Raw genomic sequence first — 17,862 nt, 5'->3', positions numbered from 1 at the left:
GGGGCAGTGTTTTCCCTGCAAGTCTGCACGTGTGCGTGCTGAGTCTCTTCAGTCCTGTCTGACTCTGTGTGACCCCATGGACTGTAGCCCACCAGGCTTCTCTGTCCTTGGGAGTCTCCAGGCAAGAATACTGGAGTGGGTTGCCATGCCCTCCTCTGAGGGATCTTCCTGACCCAGGGACTGAACCCGTGTTTCTCAGGTCTCCTGCATTGGCAGGTGGGTTCTTTACCACTAGCACCACCTGATCTCCCTGCCTGCAAATGAGGCTGGGACGGGGCAGTCGCTGCTGTGCCCACAGCCCTCTCCTCGCCCGCCTACCTGCCGGGATACTCCCAGCCTCTTTCCCTCAACCTCCCCAGCTCCCCTGCCCACAGGTCCCCTCAGCCCAAACAGGGCCCGTGGTTTCAGTTGCCACTGTACCGCCCTCTCCCCTCTGCCTGCTGCCTGACTCGAAGATTGACCGGGGCAATAGAGAGACACAGTGGTGGGGGCAGCTTGCCTCTGACGGTGGACGCTGGGCTGTGCTGCCCCAGGCCCTGTGAGTTTCCGCTCCACATCTCCTTCCACCTTTGGTATCCCCACACCCTTTCTTCTTCATCTGTCACCGTCACTGTTTCTCGTATCCTTCCTTCAACTGCCCCTACTCCAAAATTGCAGCCTTGGTCTTTCCTCTCGCGGGTGCTTTAATATCAGCTGCTGCAGCCTGCAGCTCAGGCAGTCTTCCCCTTTCATCTGTCCCGCTGGCCGCCAGCCCGGGGCCTCCATCGGACACGGTTAGGACAGCACGGAGCTGCTTGGAAGGAAGGCTTCCCAAGAGCCAGCACCATCCATCAGCGGCTCGCTTCTGCCACAGCGTGGAGCCCTCTGCCAAGAACGCTCTCTTTCCGGTTCTGACCTGCTTTTACTGGCAGCCAGATGCCGGGGGCCTCTGGGGCCTGGGGACAGAGCCCAGTGGGGCTGCCAGTGTAGGGGCAGGGGGTAGGAAGTCACTGTGTGGGAAGGCGCCTCCTTAGTTAATTTGGAGATTCCGGGATCTGTTTCTGACCCGCTGTCCCCTCTGCCCCCTCCCCACCCGCCGTCTGGCGGCTCCAGCCCCTGTCTGAGGTGGATATGCCGAAGGACTTGGGGCCTGGGGGTAGGCAGTGCAGGCTGTGGGCTTCCAAGGCTGACACACCAGCTAGTCACTCCTGAAGCAGGACTGTGGCTTCCCTTTCTTCTGTGTCTCCCACCCACAGTTGCCCACTGCGTCTGCAGGAGATGCTGTGTGAAGAACAGGGATATTTAGGGCGGAAGTAATACAGCCCCTCCAAGGAACATTCCCGGGCCTGCTGCTTGGCTGCAGCGGCCATTCAGGTGGCCGCCGACCCTGAGCCCAGCACGGCCGCCCTGGCCCCGCGGCTGTGTGGCCTGGACCACCGTTTGGGCGGTGATGGCTCAGCAGCGGAACTTTGTGCTGCTCCTGGTTGCAAGAGGCAGCCTGGGAGATGTAGTTTAGGTCACGATGTAGTGGGACTTCTAGAGACATCTTGATGATTTGTTGGACAAATTGAAACTGCCCTAGCTCATCGGGGACACACAGTTGCTAGCGCCGTTAGCCTGCTGTCTGGTGGGAAGTGCCGAGACCACTGGGATTCCTGCCCAAGTTGAGGCAGTGACACATTTTCATCAGGAGTGGGGTTTTGGCTTATGGTTTTTCAAGTGCCTGCAGGCTGTGCTTCTGATGAAAGCCACGAATTCCTCCCTTAGTGAGGTGAGGACTCCCTCTGCCCTGACGCAGTGGTCCCCAACGTTTTTGGCACCAGGGACTGGTTTCATGGAAGAGTTTTTCCATGGATGGGGGTGTCGGGTGTTGGTTTCAGGATGATTCAAGCGCATGACATTTATCATGCACTTTATTTCTATTATTATTAAGTCCGCTTTACCTCAGATCATGAGGCATCAGATCCCGGAGGTTGGGGACCCTTGCCCTAAAGAATCAGCACTCTTGCTCTGGCGGGAGGTGTACAGATCAAGGTCAGAACTGGCCTTGCTGGGTGACCTTGAGTGTGACTTGACCCCACGATGTCTGGCTCCTTCTGTTAAAGCTGTGAGGACGACCTGAGTGAGTGCGTGCAGATCCCAGGGCCTGGGGAAGAGGAGAGACCCTTCCAGGTGTGCTGGTCCCCGCGCCGCCCAGCACAGAGGTGGGGCTTGGCCAGCGTTGGAGGCGGTAAAAGCCGCAGGGGCAGCGCAGGGCAGGGCAGCAGGCTGGCCCACGAGGTCGAGACCTCCCCCACCTCGTGCTGCACGTTGTTGGCACGCTCCTGACCCGACCGTCGGATGGATTGTCGCCGTTGTTCGTTCTGGAAGGAGAATGCTGAACTGATCCACTCAGTGCCGGGGAGGGACTGAGCTGAAGGGAGGTCGAGACTGTCTCAGGAGTCACGCTGAGAGGCAGCAGGGGACAGACAGGTGCTCCCAGCTCCCCGCTCACTCTCGCTGGCAAGGCGTTGTTTACGCGTCCCAAGTGAGAGTTAAAGCCGCCTCACTCCCTGTCTCTAACACACAACCCGGGGCCAAGGAAAGGGATCTGTCAGCTGGCATTTGCAAAAATAGCAAACGGGCTGCTCTGGCCTATTGGCTCTCTGGAGCAGCAGCCAGGTAAGGGATCTTGGGGCCGTGGCCATGGCCTTGTCTTGCACTCTCCCATCTCTGAGATCAGAAAGGGAGATTTTTCACTCACATGTATCCCCAGCACTGACTGAGGCCGCATGGTGTCCCTGAGGCAGGTGACCTGAGGCTGGCTGGTCCCCGGCCGCCTCCGAGAGTCCTCTCCCCCCGGGAGACCCAGCCCGTGAGGGAGTCCCATCTGCAGCAGGCGCCCTGTGGCTCCTCTGGGGAGGGTCCGCCAACATGCTGGAACACAAGGCCTTCCCGAGGTGTCAGGTTTGGTTAACGGTGGCCTTGGAGTTTTTAAGGACAATTCTCTACTAAACTGTCAATGACCTTGAGGATTTCTGGGTTCCCATCCCGCAACCAAAACCCCAGAGCAAGGTGCCGTGTGGCCCCGTGGTGGGTGCCTGGCCTGCCCACACCACCCTCCTGTGACGGGGGCCGTCACCGGGTCCCTGCCCTGCAGTGAGGGGACGAGGATGCACTAGGAACGGTGCTTGAGGGGAGGCCGGTGCGCTGAGAGAGTGGCGCTGTGAGGAGAGGCTGGTACCAGGTCATCCAGGATGCCAGAGCCCGATCTCAGGCTGGGGGCCCCTGTGAACAGCAGAGGCAGCACCCCCCCCGGAGAACTGGGGGAAGGGAGTCTGGTGTGCTGAGGCCTTCCCCACCATTCACCCCGCAGGCCCTGTGCTTCCACGCAGGTCTCGCCAGGTGTCGGGTCTCAGCAGGTGCCTGGCTGCCTGCCTCGCCACCCTGAAGTCTGCCCACCCGGCTCCTCCCATCAGCCCAGCCCACACCCCCAGACTCTGCACACCCCGAGTGAACCATCACACGCTCAACACACGAGGGCCCTGCTTCCCGGAAGGGAGGCCTCTCTGGGGCGGCCCAGCCCGTCCTGAGGTTTTCTCCCAGCTGAAGCTGGTTCAGGAAAGTCCTTCGGAGGCACCGGGCAGCCAGACCTCAGGTCTGGGAGGCAAGGGGGATTTGACATGGGAGAAGGCCGGGCACTGGGTTGACCAAGTTCTGAGGTGTCCTGGGAACGCAGCAGTGCTTTTAGTCACCTTTGTGTCCTCAATATTCATGCCTGGCTTTGCTGGTGGCGGCTGGGGTCGCGTGTGGCTGAGCCAGGAACCGAGCTGCAGGGCTGCATCCAGGCTGCGAGGGCCGTGTGACGCACGCCCTCTGTTAGGGCCTGTGACCCATGCCCTCAGTCATCCACGAGAACCCTGTCTGGCCAGCTGCCCAGACCCGCTCCGCCTGCAGGCTGACCCCCGCCGCTGGCCTCGGGACCCCTCCTCAGTCTGTCCGGGTCCCTGGGGATAGAGGAGCTGGGCTCCGGGCTGCGAAGCTCCTGCTGCCCGCGTGACTCAGCCTCCCTGCCTCCACTGCTCTCCCAGGCCTCCGACACCCCTGCTCCGGGCGCCGCTTCCCCCAGTTTCAGCCTTGGCAGCCACCGCGGCCTCCAGCAGCCTGGGGTGGGAGAACTTTGTGTCCTGGGCCTGTTGACCTCCTCAGGCAGAGCAGAAGCAGCACTGGGTGCCTGGCTGGTGAGGGGTGAGTGCCCCGGACCCCCTTGTCGGCTGGCGATCTTCCGTCTGCTGTCCACATGTGCTCGTGCCTGCCCTTGTCCAGCAAGACCCCTGGGGCTGGTGCCGCCTGGATGGGACTGAGCACCCTGCGGGGTGGGCAACAGAGTGGGGGTTCCTTCACGCACACCAGGCTCGTCTGGGCGGAAAGACCAGTGGGGAGATGGTGATGGCAGCCCCTGTTCAGTGACCCCAGAATGACCTGCCCAGGTTGGGGGTGGTGGTCACTTGTTTTCACAGAGGACGAAGTGGGGTGCCTGGGTCTCCCAGGGTCAGGCAGTGCGGGGGCAGGCCCAGCCCGCTGACCCTGGGTTCATGTTGGGCCGCCACCGGTGGACGTGGCTGCCCTCTGCCCACTCTCAACCACCGCTCTGACTTCAGCGAACGATCGTGACCTTTCCCCTTCTGCAAACATCTGCCTGCTTGCCCCTGCACCCCAGGTCTCAAGTCCAGGGCTGTGCTTGCTTCCCTCTGCACGGGACACAGGGCTCCAGGGCATTCAGAGCCCCCCACCTCCAGTTCCAGAACCCGGGTTCTTGATTTGTAAAGCAGGACGCCAAGGAAATCCTTGCTGTCTAGAGCACGTGTGAGGGTCAAATGCAAAAAAGTTTGAGAATCTTTGGCTGGATAATTCAGACTTCCTTGTTTCCTGACTGAGCTGGGGAGGCTCTTGGTCCTCCCTCCCCACCCCTACCTTGTGAGCAGAGCCTCCAGGGATTTCTCTCTTTATTGGAAAAGGGATCGGGAGTGTGTGTGGTGGGGGTGGGGACAGATATGACCTATTAACCCACAAGATGCGTAAGTGCCTGAGGGGCCCGCAGGGGTAAACCCATCCATGTGGGAGAAAAGGGCAGCCTCCCTGCCCAGGCTGACACGTCCCTGGGGGTGGAGAGTCTCCATGCCAGCGGAACCCACTGTGAGGCTGCTCACCTGCAGACAGGGAGGAAGACCTGTAGCAGGCTGCCCTGGCCAACAGGTGAGGAAGATGCAGTGGCCCTGCTGCGTGTGGGCGGTGGGATGGGCCTTCTGGGAGGCCAGCCCCCCTTGAAGGGGTTGTTTCACAGGATGGAAGCCAAGGCCAGTCACCGCACTGAGAAGGACCCTTCAGGAACTCCTCTTGGCTTTTCTCTGCAAAGGTCTTCCTGTTCCCTCTGTATATTTCTTCATTTTCTTTTCTGATTATAAATAATAATCCCCACTGGAGAAAATGCAGAACGTATCAGTGCAGTTCAGTTGTTAAGTCATGTCCAACTGTTTGCAACCCCATGGACTACAGCACGCCAGGCTTCCCTGTCCTTCACTATCTCCTGGAGTTTGCTCAAACTCATGTCCATTGAATTGGTGATGCCATCCAACCATCTCATCCTCTGTCGTCCCCTTCTCCTCCTGCTTTCAGTCTTTCCCAGCATCAGGGTCTTTTCCAGTGAGTCGGCTCTTCGCATCAGGTGGCCAAAGTATTGGAGCTTCAGCTTCAGCATCAGTCCTTGCAATGAATATTCAGAGTTGATTTCCTTTAGGATTGACTGGTTTGATCTCCTTACAGTTCAAGGGACTCTCAAGAGTCTTCTCCAGCACCACAGTTCAAAAGCATCAACTCTTCGGCACTCAGCCTTCTTTATGGGCCAACTCTCACATCCATATGTGACTACTGGAAAAACCATATTATAGAACGTGTAGAGAAACAGAAGGAACAAGGAAAAAAACGCAACACCTTGCCAATTCTAGAACATAGGAGTAAGTGAATGCTGAGTTCCTGCTAGTTATTTTTCTTGCTCTAAGTAAAACTTAATGAGATCATATTATTTGCCTTTCTTAAAAAGCATCGTATTGTATCACAAGCATTTCCCATGTCATCAAAACTCTGCTGCCATTTTTCATGGTTATATAATGTCCATTTATATTGATGCCCTAATACTGGCTCTTTAAGTGGCTTCTAGTCATTTACTATTGTAAATAATGCTAATCTGAACATCTTTCTGCATCCATCTTGTTCCCATTTTAGAATATTTTGGGGTTGGATTCCTACATTGATGATTGCCTGACCAAGGGGCATAAATGTTTTAAAAGACTCTTGATAGGGTTTGTGAACTGCTTTCAGAGAGCTGTCCTGATCTCTAGAACTCACCTGTGGGCCTGCTTCCCAGAGACCTTGTTTTTGTTCAGCTGCTAAGTTGTGTCCGACTCTTTGCTACCCCATGGACAGCAGCACACCAGACTCTTCTGTCCTCCACTATCTCCCAGAGTTTGCTTAGATTCGTGTCCATTGAGTCAGTGATGCTAATCTCATCCTCTGTCGTCCTCTTCTCTTCCTGCCCTCAATCTTTCCCAGCATCAGGGTCTTTTCCAATGAGTCAGCTCTTTGCATCAGGTGGCCAAGTCAGCATCAGTCCTTCCAATGAATATTCATGTTGATTTCCTTTAGGATTGACTGATTTGGAAAGCATTGATTCTTCTGCGCTCAGCCTTCTTTATGGCCCAACTCTCACATCCCTACATAACTACTGGAAAAACCATAGCTTTGACTATACTGACCTTTGTCAGGAAAGTAATGTCTCTTTAATACACTGTCTGGGTTTGTCATAGCTTTCCTTCCAAGAAGCAGGCATCTTTTAAGTTCATGGCTGCAGTCACCGTCCACGGTGATTTCTTGAAGCCCAAGAAAATAAGGCCCAGAGGCCTTAGCAGCACTAAATCTGATTGTTCACAACTCTCTTGCTAATTTCATAGGCACAAGCAACACCCCCATGTTCTCCTTTGAAAGTAGTGATTTCTGGTGAGGTGGGACTGTTAACAGTTCGTTAGCCACTTGTATCTACTGTTCTGCACCACACTTGTCCTGGAGAACACTGTACCTTTCTTCACTTGACCCTCATGGCCATTTGGGCTCTTTCTACTCTGCCTCGTCCCACAGATCCTGCCTGCAGCCTTGAGCAGAGCAGGCATCTGGTGCCCAGGATGGGGGCAGGATCCATCCCCACACTTGCTCCCCGGGGTGTGCGCCATTGACCGCCAGGGCCTGCCTGCTCCAGGCTGCTCTGCTGGGAAAGCGCTTCCCTCCAGCTGGGTGGGCGGCTGAAGCCGGAAGCCAGTGCAGTGGGTGCTGCTGGTAGACCTGTGAGGGGGAGATGACGAGAGCGTCAGAAGCTCAGTGGTTTTCAGGAAGGTGTGGAAGTCACATGTCCGAGGCCCAGCTGGTACTTGGCATTGACTGTGAGCAGGTCCTGGGCTCCTCTGAGATCTCCTCCTCTGGTGTCAGCTGGACTGTGGCTTGTTTCCCTCGGGCCCACAGACAGGTTGCAGAGGCGGCCCTCGAGTCCTCGGCCATGGCTGTTACTCTCCTGGGGTGCGTGCCCTGCAGGTCAGATCTGGATGTGGCTGCTGCTTCCCCCGTTCAGGTTCCTGCCCAGTAATTTGCAAAAAAAAAATACCTGTTTTCTTGCCCATGAGGCATTAACCGTGATCTGAGAGGACCTATTTCTGTCTGTTTTTTCCTCTTTCCTTTTCTCCTTCCCTGGGTCGGCCTCCTGTGAGAGCTGAGACATTCCTGCCCTGCCCTGGTGCTGTGCCCGGTACGGTTGATGCTTGAAGGGCTGCCTTCTCTCCTTCTGGTCAAAGGGCTTCCCTCTTTTTCTCTTTCTTCTATTTATCTCCTTATTTCTTCTCTCCTCTTTTCTTTCTACTGCTGCTAAGTTGCTTCAGTCGTGTCCCCATAGACGGCAGCCCACCAGGCTCCCCCGTCCCTGGAATTCTCCAGGCAAGAACACTGGAGTGGGTTGCCATTTCCTTCTCCAATGCGTGAAAGTGAAGTCGCTCAGTCATGTCTGACTCTTAGCGACCCGATGGACTGCAGCCCACCAGGCTCCTCCATCCATGGGATTTTCCAGGCAAGAGTACTGGAGTGGGGTGCCATTGCCTTCTCCTCTTTTCTTTCTACTTGGTCTTTATTTCCCCTTTTCAGTCTTGTTGGCCACAATATGACACTGTGAGGTTTTAGCAGTATCTTATTTATTGAATATATTTTTAGGTTCCTTGGTGGTGATTTAGTCGCTCGGTTGTGTCTGACTCTCTTGCGACCCCGTGGACTGTAGCCCTCCAGGCTCCTCTGTCCATGGGGTTCTCCTGGCAAAAATACTGAAGTGGGTTGCCATTTCCTTCTCCAGAGGTCTTCCCAACCCAGAGATAAAACCCACGTCTCTTATGTCTCCTGCATTGCATTACAGGTGGGTTCTTTACCACCTGAGCTACCAGGTTGCCCATAGTGTTCCTTACTTAAAATGAGTGAGTCAGGCATGTAAACTTTGTGAAGAAATACGGCAGGCTTAGCTGGGTGGAGGCACGGGAGCAGGGCTAAAGGGCCGGAGGGCCGTTTGGGCTTTGCTGTAACAGCTGTGTGACTCTGACCACATGTTTTAAAGCTTTTCGGGGCCTTGATTTTCTTCGTTTGTGAAATGAGTGGGATGGTCAGTCTCCAAGGATGTTCTGCATTCTGGGAGGGAAATTGCCTTCTGTGGCTTTTTAAAATTTTTTCATTCTGAAAAAAATGTGTGTGACATAATTTGTTCGCGCAACTGTTTTTAAGTGTGTGGTTAGGCCAGTGGCATTACATCCACTTACATCGTTGTGCAAGAGTCACCTCCAGCCATTTCCAGAACTTCTAAATCTCACAGAATGGAAACTCTGTCCCCTTTATTATTATTTTTTTAATGAATGAATGAATGAATTTATGGCTGCGCTAGGTCTTCCTCGCTGCGCGTGGGCCTTCTCCAGTTTAGGGGAGCGGGGGGCTCTGCGTTGCCGTGCGGGCGTCTCACTGCGGTGTCTTCTCTTGTTGCCGAGCATGGGCCCTAGCGCGCGCGGACTTCAGGAGCGGCAGCTCCCGGGCTCCAGAGCGCGGGCTCAGCGGGCGTGGCGCTTGGGCTTAGCACTCCTGCGGCGCTGACACTGTCCCCTTTAAGCACTAGCCCCCCGCCGCCCGCCCCTGGCCCCCGTGCTCCCGCTGTCTGCCTCTGAATGCGGTGACTCGGGAGCCCCGTCTAAGTGGAGTCGCGCAGCATTTGTCTTTTTGTGACTGGCCAGTTTCACTGGCCCGCAGCTGGCTTTCATGACTAACTTACTGAGTAGCCCTTGTAGAAAGGACGGTTCCTGCAGTTTGAAGAAATCTGCATTTTATCTGAGCAGGGGCTGCGCTTCCGGAGGGCACATTGTTGCAGGTCCGCTCCTGCGGAGCCCCACCGTCACCCTCCCTGCCCAGCCAGACAGAACCCCGAGGGAGGGCCGCAGGGGTCAGTGTGGGGCCGGAAGGTTCTAAAGCCTGGGGCCCGGACTGACACTGACCTTACACACCGCGGTCACCCAGGGCCGCTCGCTGGCCTCTGAAATTGTTGTAAAAGCTTGAAGAGTGGCTGCTTTAGAATTCAGAGTGTGAGAGTATCAGGGTGAGCTTGGGATGCCAGCTGGGGATGACTTTCTTCCCTTCGCCACAGCCAGTCAGCCTGCAGGGAATGCTGGGCCTGGCCAGGAACTGAGGCAGCGGTGGTGCTGGCCACTATGGGGCTGCTCTAAGCGGGCTCTGACCTCCTTCTCTAGATGCTGAAGTTTCAGACTGTCCAGGGGAGCCTGAGGCTCCTGGCTATCCGCCGGACCTCCACCGCCACCGCTGCCTCTCCCAACGTCCGGCGCCTGGAGTACAAGCCCATCAAGAAGGTCATGGTGGCCAACAGAGGTGAGCACAGTGGGAGCCTGCCCTCGCTTCATGCCCCTGTTTCTGTGTCTCTTAGGACCCCAGGGTCTAACGTCTCGTCCTGTTACCCTGCCCCCGCCCCCCCAGGCGAGATCGCCATCCGCGTGTTCCGGGCCTGCACGGAGCTGGGCATCCGCACGGTGGCCGTCTATTCGGAGCAGGACACAGGCCAGATGCATCGACAGAAAGCTGATGAAGCCTACCTCATCGGCCGGGGGCTCGCCCCGGTGCAGGCCTATCTGCACATTCCAGACATCATTAAAGTCGCCAAGGTGAGGGGCCAGGTGGGGATGGGGGCCTCTTGAGAGCTGGGACTGGGCTCTGTGCCTGCCCCCCCTGCCTCCCATCTCCAATGCTCCCTGGTGAAAGTCCCTGTGAAAAGGTGAATGAATGAGTGAATGAGTGACAGAATGACTGAATGAGTGACTACGTGAATGAATGAGTGACTGCATGCATGGGTGACTAAGCAAATGAATGAGCAAATGAGTGAGTGACTGAATGAGTGACTGAAGGAATGAATAAGTGAATGAGTAAATGAGCGATTGAATGGAGCAAGTGAGGTGAGGCAGGTGGGAGGGCCGCAGGGCTGGGGGGGCTGTGTGAAGGGCTTTGAGGGGTGCTCCTCGCTTCTGACCACCCCTGCCTGCCCACCAGGAAAACAATGTGGACGCTGTGCACCCAGGCTATGGGTTCCTGTCGGAGCGGGCCGACTTTGCCCAGGCCTGCCAGGATGCTGGGGTCCGATTCATTGGGCCGAGCCCAGAGGTGGTCCGCAAGATGGGAGACAAGGTGGAGGCCCGGGCCATCGCCATCGCCGCAGGTGAGGGTGGGGGCCACCTAGCTCCTATGAGGGGCTGTCTGGATGGGGCTGGCAGGCTGTGGCCTCACCTGCCTGTCTGCCAACAGGAGTCCCCGTGGTGCCCGGCACGGATGCCCCCATCACTTCCCTGCATGAGGCCCACGAGTTCTCCAACACCTACGGCTTCCCCATCATCTTCAAGGCTGCCTACGGGGGCGGGGGGCGCGGCATGAGGGTCGTGCACAGCTACGAGGTGAGAAGCTGAGGCTGGGCGGCCACCTGCAGAGGGACCAGGGAGGGGGCGCTGGGGGGAAGGCAGAGCTCAGGCCCCACCGTCTCCTGGGCCCCTGCCTGCCTTCCCAGGAGCTGGAGGAGAACTACACCCGGGCCTACTCAGAGGCTCTGGCTGCCTTCGGGAACGGGGCGCTATTCGTGGAGAAGTTCATCGAGAAGCCGCGCCACATCGAGGTGCAGATCCTGGGTGAGTGGGGCGTTCCAGGGGCAGCAGCACGAGGTAGTGGGGCCCCTGGTCTTCCTGGGCTTTGGGAAAGCTGCCAGAGCTCTCCCTCTGCGGACCCTCCCCGGGAAGGTGGGCTGCGGGTGCCGGGCTGGTCAGACCCGAGGTTTTGAGCCACCGCTGAGCCACCCCTGGGAGCAGTGCTGAGCAGCCACGGTGCTCATCTTGGGGTTTGGGGGTGTCCGGATCCCCCGGGGGGCTGAGCCCAGCTTATGCACACCCCAGGGGACCAGTACGGGAACATCCTTCACCTGTACGAGCGGGACTGCTCCATCCAGCGGCGGCACCAGAAAGTCGTGGAGATCGCCCCGGCTGCCCACTTGGACCCCCAGCTGCGCACCCGGCTCACCAGTGACTCCGTCAAGCTTGCAAAGCAGGTGAGGGGCAGGGGCTCCCGGGGACAGAGCTGAGAGCCACGCGTGCAGCGGCCTCCTCCCCACGTGGAAACAAGGAGCCTGCTCCCACCAGCTTGCTTTGAGCTCCCGCGGACACAGCCTCACACACAGCGGTCACGGGGGGCCCAGGGTGGCCAGCTGCTGTGGGGCAGGGAGGCTCAGGGTGACCCACTCCGGGAGGGCAGGAGGCAGCCGAGGGCCGATGGCGGGCCCTTGGGATCCCCGCTGTGCAGTCACGGAGGCGCTGGGCCCAGAGGCCAGACCTGGAGGCCGGAAGGGCTGTGAGGAGGAGGGAGAGAGCCACTGGCCTCGCCTCAGTCGCCCTCAGCACTCACCGAGTTTCCGGGGGGCACCAGCGAGCCCCGGGAACAGAGGGAGTCAGACCAGTGCCTTCCGTCAGGATTAAGGAGTGGTGTTCAAGTGTTTTCTCCTCACTCATGCCTAACCGTCCCCGGCATCCTATCTCCTGCACCCCGTTCACGGCCCAGGGCCACCACCTCCTGTCTGTACTCTGGGGGGCGTGGAGTGAGCACCCGCCGGGCCGGCCAGGCTGGAGCAGGGGCCCCGCTCTCTCTTCTGGTGCCCCGACCCCAGCCCAACTCAGAGGCCAGTCACCCTGCCCCGACCTCAGCCTCACCTCCCAGAGCCCCGAGGGGGCGTATTTTCGGGTCTGCCGCCCCCTCCGCCCGGCAGGCCCCTGGGCCTGCCTCCTCCAGGGCTGAGCCCCCTCAGGCTCCCAGGCAGCCCAGGCCCCAGACCACAGACACTGCTGGGACCTTCCCCTAACAGAAAGCCAGTGAGGCTCCAGCCATGGCTAACGGTGAGGTGTTGATTATGGTCTGATTATAGTTGAGGTTTTGCTTCCTTCATAGGAGTTTTTTGCCTTGAGTTTGGTCTTACTTATTGGCTTTGAAGTGCCTCACTCCAGAACAGATTTGAGGGAGTGAAGTCTAGGCTGTGGTTTTGGTGGGACCAGAAGTGAAGCTAGAGTGAGGCGTGCGTTTTGAGGTACAGCTTCATCTGTCGATGAGGTCCCTCTCAGATGGTGTCTCTTTGGGTAGTACCCAGAGGCGATGGCGGAGTAAAGCAGAGGGGAGCTTTCTGAAGACCCTCTAAGCATCAGGAGGATCTGGGAGAGGCCAGGGTACACACGGGTAGAGCCCACGTCCCAAAGCTGAGGAGCCGCTGGGGGCGAGGGCGGCGTCTGGGTGGGTGGGAGCTCTGCTCAGGTCCCACCTGGACAAGCTGGGCGCAGCCTTCAGAGGCTCCAGGGCGCCTGGGGTGACGTCCAGGCTGGGGCCCAGCGGCGGGGGCTGGGCACTCACCTCCTGGGGGCAGGGCTGGCCCTCTCTGCCTGCCATCTGGTGGGGTGGGGTCGGCCAGCCTGTTCTACTATGGAAGCAACCCAGTGGATGAACCTGCGCCCCCACGGGACGCTCACCACAGAGTCCTGCTCCCACAGGTGGGCTACGAGAATGCGGGCACCGTGGAGTTCCTGGTGGACAGGCACGGCAGGCACTACTTCATCGAGGTCAACTCACGCCTGCAGGTGGAGCACACGGTCACCGAGGAGATTACTGAGTGAGCGCAGCCCCGGCGGTGCAGGGCGGGGCAGCCTCCGGGCACTGGTGATGGGAAGGGCGTCTCCCCCGTCTTGTGTAAAGCCCACGTCGCGGGTTCCTAGGGAGCTCACTGTCCACTGATAGAGAACAGTTAGGGATCCATGTACTTAGCTTTTTATGAAAAGTATCATTATACAAGAATTACACTCTGTTGTGAGAGTTTGTACAAAGGAGCAAATAAACATGCCTCAGGCCCCACGCTCAGAACAGGATGCTGGGAGGCTCCCAGCGGGCGGCTCTGTGGGCCACGCATCCCCACGGCATCAATCAGCCCCATTTTTCAGATGACAAAACCGGGGCTCAGAGAGGTTGAGAGAATTGCCGGAGATCGCACAGCTGGTCCTCTCAAGCCCTGTGCTGTATCTCCTAAGCCCACGCTAAATCTTTTGGTTTCTTTCCATCTTTATTTAGTTAACTATATAAGTAGTTTGACACAATTGAGATGTTTTGTATATGACTTTTATTCTACTTTTCAAATGTCATATTTGTATAAGGCATTCCCATTATTTTTTCTAAATACTTGGAAGTGGCTGCAGACTATTCCATCTTCTAGGTAATTTATAACGTATCACCATAGTCCTCTATTTTTAAATAATTAGGTTGTTTTTTACTTTTGTGGCTATTAAGGGTGTGTCACTTAACATCTTTGGGCCTAAATCTTTGCCCACCTCTCTGAAGAGTTCCAAGTACACACATCTTTTGTAGGATTACCTGAGCAATGAATAAGCAACATCTCACCTAAAGAGAGAATGAAGGATAGGGAAGCCTGGCATGCTGCAGTACATGGGGTCACAGAGAGTGACCAGTGAGTGGACACTACTTAGCAACTGAACACCACCACCACCTAAAGAGCTTTCTAGATCACCTGGTTCTCCCACAAGCATTGCATATAAACATTCCCTAAAAAACCTGCACATTTTATAAACAATTAATATGGCCTGTCTTCGTTTCAAAATGCACACATCGAGCTGTCGAAGTGTTATGCCCTGGCCTTAGGCCAGTCCATCCCACCATGGAACTTTCCTGACAGTTCCTTCTTCGACCTCTGACCTCACCTGAGACTGAGGACACTGCTGGGGCACCTGCCTTCACCTGGCGGGTATGTGAGGGCCCCCAGAGTCCTCCCTGTCTCCAGGTAAAGGCTGAGTTGACCGCGTGCTCCAGCCTCACGCTCTGGTCCCGTGAGACTTTCCCCTCCACAACGCTGGAAAATTTTCATCAATCTTGAGCCTGCCCTGAGCCGGTTCTGCTAAGGGTGGAGCTCTTTCCTTGCTCCGGAGCAGAGGTTCTTCTGTGTCAGACAGACACAGACTCTGGCGCAGGGTCCTCTCAGGTCACGAGCCGCGAAGAGCTTGGCTGGGCTGCGCCTCTCTGACCCTTGGGCTCGTCCTCTGATGGGCACGATGGCGGCTCTCAGAGCATTACTGTGGAGATAAAGGTTGGGAGGGGCACAGCCACAGTCCCCGGCGTGGATGCGTGGCGATAACACGGTGCTCGTCATCACTGCTGAAACACAAAATACTGAGGGAGGTCTGCCAGCGGCGTTTCCAGGCTGTCCTTACCGCAAGCCTCAGTGACGATGCATTTAAAGCCTGGAGTTTTCTAACAGCTGTTCCACTTGAATTTGTTGCTGTCCTTAGGAGCATGGCAGTCAGGGACGGTGTGCTTAGAAAACCAGGCACGTGTGGAGATTGCACTCTGAGATCTTCTCTGGGGCAGGGTGGGGGGGTCTTGGGGACAAGCCTAGCTGCAACGCAGGTCCTAGGAGGGTGGCACCTGACCACAACAGCGCCCACCAGTGTGGACCCTCCAATAGCTGTGGCCCCATTCACTACAGCCCTGTTTTCTGGCAAACCGACCCCCACCACACCCTGAGTAGCACCTTCAGCTCTGAGAGTGAGGGTCTGACCTCGGGAGGGTCTGGGGGAGACAGGGAGGGCACGGGGCAGTCGGGGGAGGAGCTGGGGGGCGAGCCCAGGGCGCCGCTAACATCTCAGCTGCTCCTCCAGCCGCTGTGTCCTCCTCATGCGGACCCTGCAGGGCTCCCAGCCTGGGCGTGGTCAGGGGGAGGCTGGTGAGGATCAGCAGGCAGGGCTGGGGGCCAGGGCTGCCCGCGGCCATCCCCTGCCTCACGCTGTCCCCTTCCCCGTGCCTCCCTCCCCCACACCACAGTGTGGACCTGGTCCACGCCCAGATCCATGTGGCCGAGGGCCGGAGTCTGCCTGACCTGGGCCTCCGGCAGGAGAACATCCGCATCAACGGCTGCGCCATCCAGTGCCGGGTCACCACCGAGGACCCCGCGCGCAGCTTCCAGCCCGACACCGGCCGCATCGAGGTAGGCCGCCTCCACTGGAGCCCGCGCCCAGCTCAGTCTGCGTGAAGACACTTCTCCAGGGGGGCACGAGGGAGCCTGTGGGCCCAGCAGTGAAGGGGGCGCCTCACTGGAGCTGACCGGAAGCTGGCTTAGAGCACGCAGGAGCCAGGCGCTGTCAGGACTAAAGGGGAGAGCATTCCTGGGAGAGGCTGGTGTGGAGGCCGGAAAGGCCCCCGGGGGAACAGGGTGGTCACCTGGGTGGAGCCAACTGCGGGATCCCCGGGAACGGAGCCCAGGTCCTTTACTCATCTCACAAGGACCCAAAGCTTCACTGCCCACCGAGCAGTCCCGCTGGCTTCGGCCCTGCCTTCAGCCTGGGGGAGGAGCCAGGCACGGCAAAGGATGAGGGCCCCGAGGTCTCAGTGGTGGGGATGGCCTGGGCCAGGGGACCCGTCAGGGATGCATGCATGCGGGAGTCGGGGAGATGGTGGGGAGCAGAGAGGAGAGTGAGCAGTGGCGTGGGGGGCCAGGGGCTGAGAGGGGGCCTGGACTGGCTGCAGGCAGGAGCCCTCGGGCCCCTGTCCCCTGGTCCTGCCTCACGCCCCGGCTAAGAATACCTCCAGTGCCAAGTCAACGCTCTGCAGCTTTCCCGCCGCCCAGGCCTCTGGGGAAGCGGACCCGCGGGAGGACAGGAGGGTGATTCTGTCACTGAGCCTGAGAGGAGAGGCTGGGGCGGCTGGGCGGGGCAGGGCGGGGAGCGATCTGCATTCTGAGAGTCCTGTTGGCTGCTTGGCGTGAGGCAGAGCTGCCGCCAGGGCTGTTTCTGGAAGGATCCCGGTCCACAGGTGGGGGCCAGCTCCCAGGCCGGAGCGCTGTCCAGTGGGTGCCCCCATCAAGTCTGCCCTCGGCGGGCAGGGGCAGCCCTGCTCCAGCTCTACCTCCGAGGCCTGGCTCCTCTGAGCCTGGTTTACCACAGAATATTTTTAGCTGACGGCTCCTGCTCACAGCTGAGTGTTCACGCTTAAATATTTTATTAAGTTCCTTTTTATCGAACACAGGCTGTGTCCCTTAGACGCGGAAACATGGTGCAGTGTGTGTCCCCAGGCCCCCGGCTTGTCCCTCCCGCTCCCCGTCTCCCTGGCCGGTGCTGCTCACGAGGCCCCCACCCCGGGCATTCACACCCAAAGCCCCTTCCCCCACCCTGAGCCTCTGCCGTCAGACTCCTGGGAGCCCCCGACTGTCCCCCCCCCGAGCCGCCTCTCTGACCCTCACCCTCTGCTTCCCTTTCTGGGCCTGTGGGCTCACGTGCATCTCCTTGCGTCTGGTCCCAGTGTTTCTGATCGGCTCTCTGCTCCTTCCTCTCCCACCTGACAGGGAGGGAAGGTGGGGGACACCGAGGCCGTCCCTGTCCCTGGATGTTACAGACCCCGCGGCCTGCCGACCCTGCGGCCTGCCTCCCCCGCCCGGCTCCGTCCTGCAGCACCCTTGTCCCTCGTCTGTGTGTTTCCTCCTCCGTCTGTCCCCTCGCCCTGCAGGCTGGGAGCTCTGCTCGAGCAGGGCCTGTTTTAGCTTCTCTGTCCCCAGTGCCTGGCGTGAGGTGGGCACACGTGCTGTGGACTGGATGAGTGAACAAAGGAATCTGAAAGGCAAGAGGGCTGGTCAAGCAGGCGGGTGGCAGGCCTGGCCCCTCCATGCCCCGCCGGCTCCGCGTCAGCCCTGAGAGCAGGGCCTTGAGCCTGGGGCTGGCGGGGCCCGTGCTCCCCACCCCTCGCCCTGCCACCTTCCCCTGCCAGCTCCTCTCAGGGATGAGGAAGCCATGCCTGTGGCCCTCAGAGCCGGTGGGGTGCCCCTTGGTTTGCTGGCAGCAATGAAGCAGAACTTCTCAAGCCAGAGTTGGGGGTCACCTGTGTGTGACTCTTGGCACCCTACCGGCCCATGCTGGTCCAGCCTGGGGCCACGGGAGTGCTGCATCTCCACTCTGGCTTCAGACCTGGGCCTGACTGGGCCGCCTCTGCCCACAGGTGTTCCGGAGCGGGGAGGGCATGGGCATCCGCCTGGACAACGCCTCTGCCTTCCAAGGTGCCGTCATCTCCCCCCACTACGACTCCCTGCTGGTCAAGGTCATCGCCCACGGCAAGGACCACCCCACGGCCGCCACCAAGATGAGCAGAGCCCTGGCCGAGTTCCGAGTCCGAGGCGTGAAGGTGAGAGGCTGCAGGCCCGAGATGCTCCGGCCT

The 17,862-nt window shown here is 58.6% G+C and overlaps 1 protein-coding gene across 4 annotated transcripts in view; it reads left to right on the top strand.

The window, feature by feature from the left end:
• PC (pyruvate carboxylase) overlaps nucleotides 1-17,862 on the top strand; it is a 102,068-nt gene that overhangs the window by 71,048 nt on the left and 13,158 nt on the right. For all 4 annotated transcript variants that reach the window (XM_070457686.1, XM_070457688.1, XM_070457687.1 and 1 more), the window contains 9 exons: nucleotides 9,825-9,960; nucleotides 10,066-10,250; nucleotides 10,633-10,798; nucleotides 10,885-11,030; nucleotides 11,141-11,258; nucleotides 11,520-11,671; nucleotides 13,152-13,270; nucleotides 15,484-15,646; nucleotides 17,647-17,829. In XM_070457686.1, the coding sequence (XP_070313787.1) occupies nucleotides 9,825-9,960; nucleotides 10,066-10,250; nucleotides 10,633-10,798; nucleotides 10,885-11,030; nucleotides 11,141-11,258; nucleotides 11,520-11,671; nucleotides 13,152-13,270; nucleotides 15,484-15,646; nucleotides 17,647-17,829 (1,368 nt within the window). The remainder of the gene's footprint in view (nucleotides 1-9,824; nucleotides 9,961-10,065; nucleotides 10,251-10,632; nucleotides 10,799-10,884; nucleotides 11,031-11,140; nucleotides 11,259-11,519; nucleotides 11,672-13,151; nucleotides 13,271-15,483; nucleotides 15,647-17,646; nucleotides 17,830-17,862) is intronic.

Source organism: Odocoileus virginianus, chromosome 28, assembly GCF_023699985.2.
Source record: "Odocoileus virginianus isolate 20LAN1187 ecotype Illinois chromosome 28, Ovbor_1.2, whole genome shotgun sequence".
NCBI classification, from domain to species: domain Eukaryota; kingdom Metazoa; phylum Chordata; class Mammalia; order Artiodactyla; family Cervidae; genus Odocoileus; species Odocoileus virginianus.
This window is presented reverse-complemented; position numbering and strand designations above follow the sequence as displayed.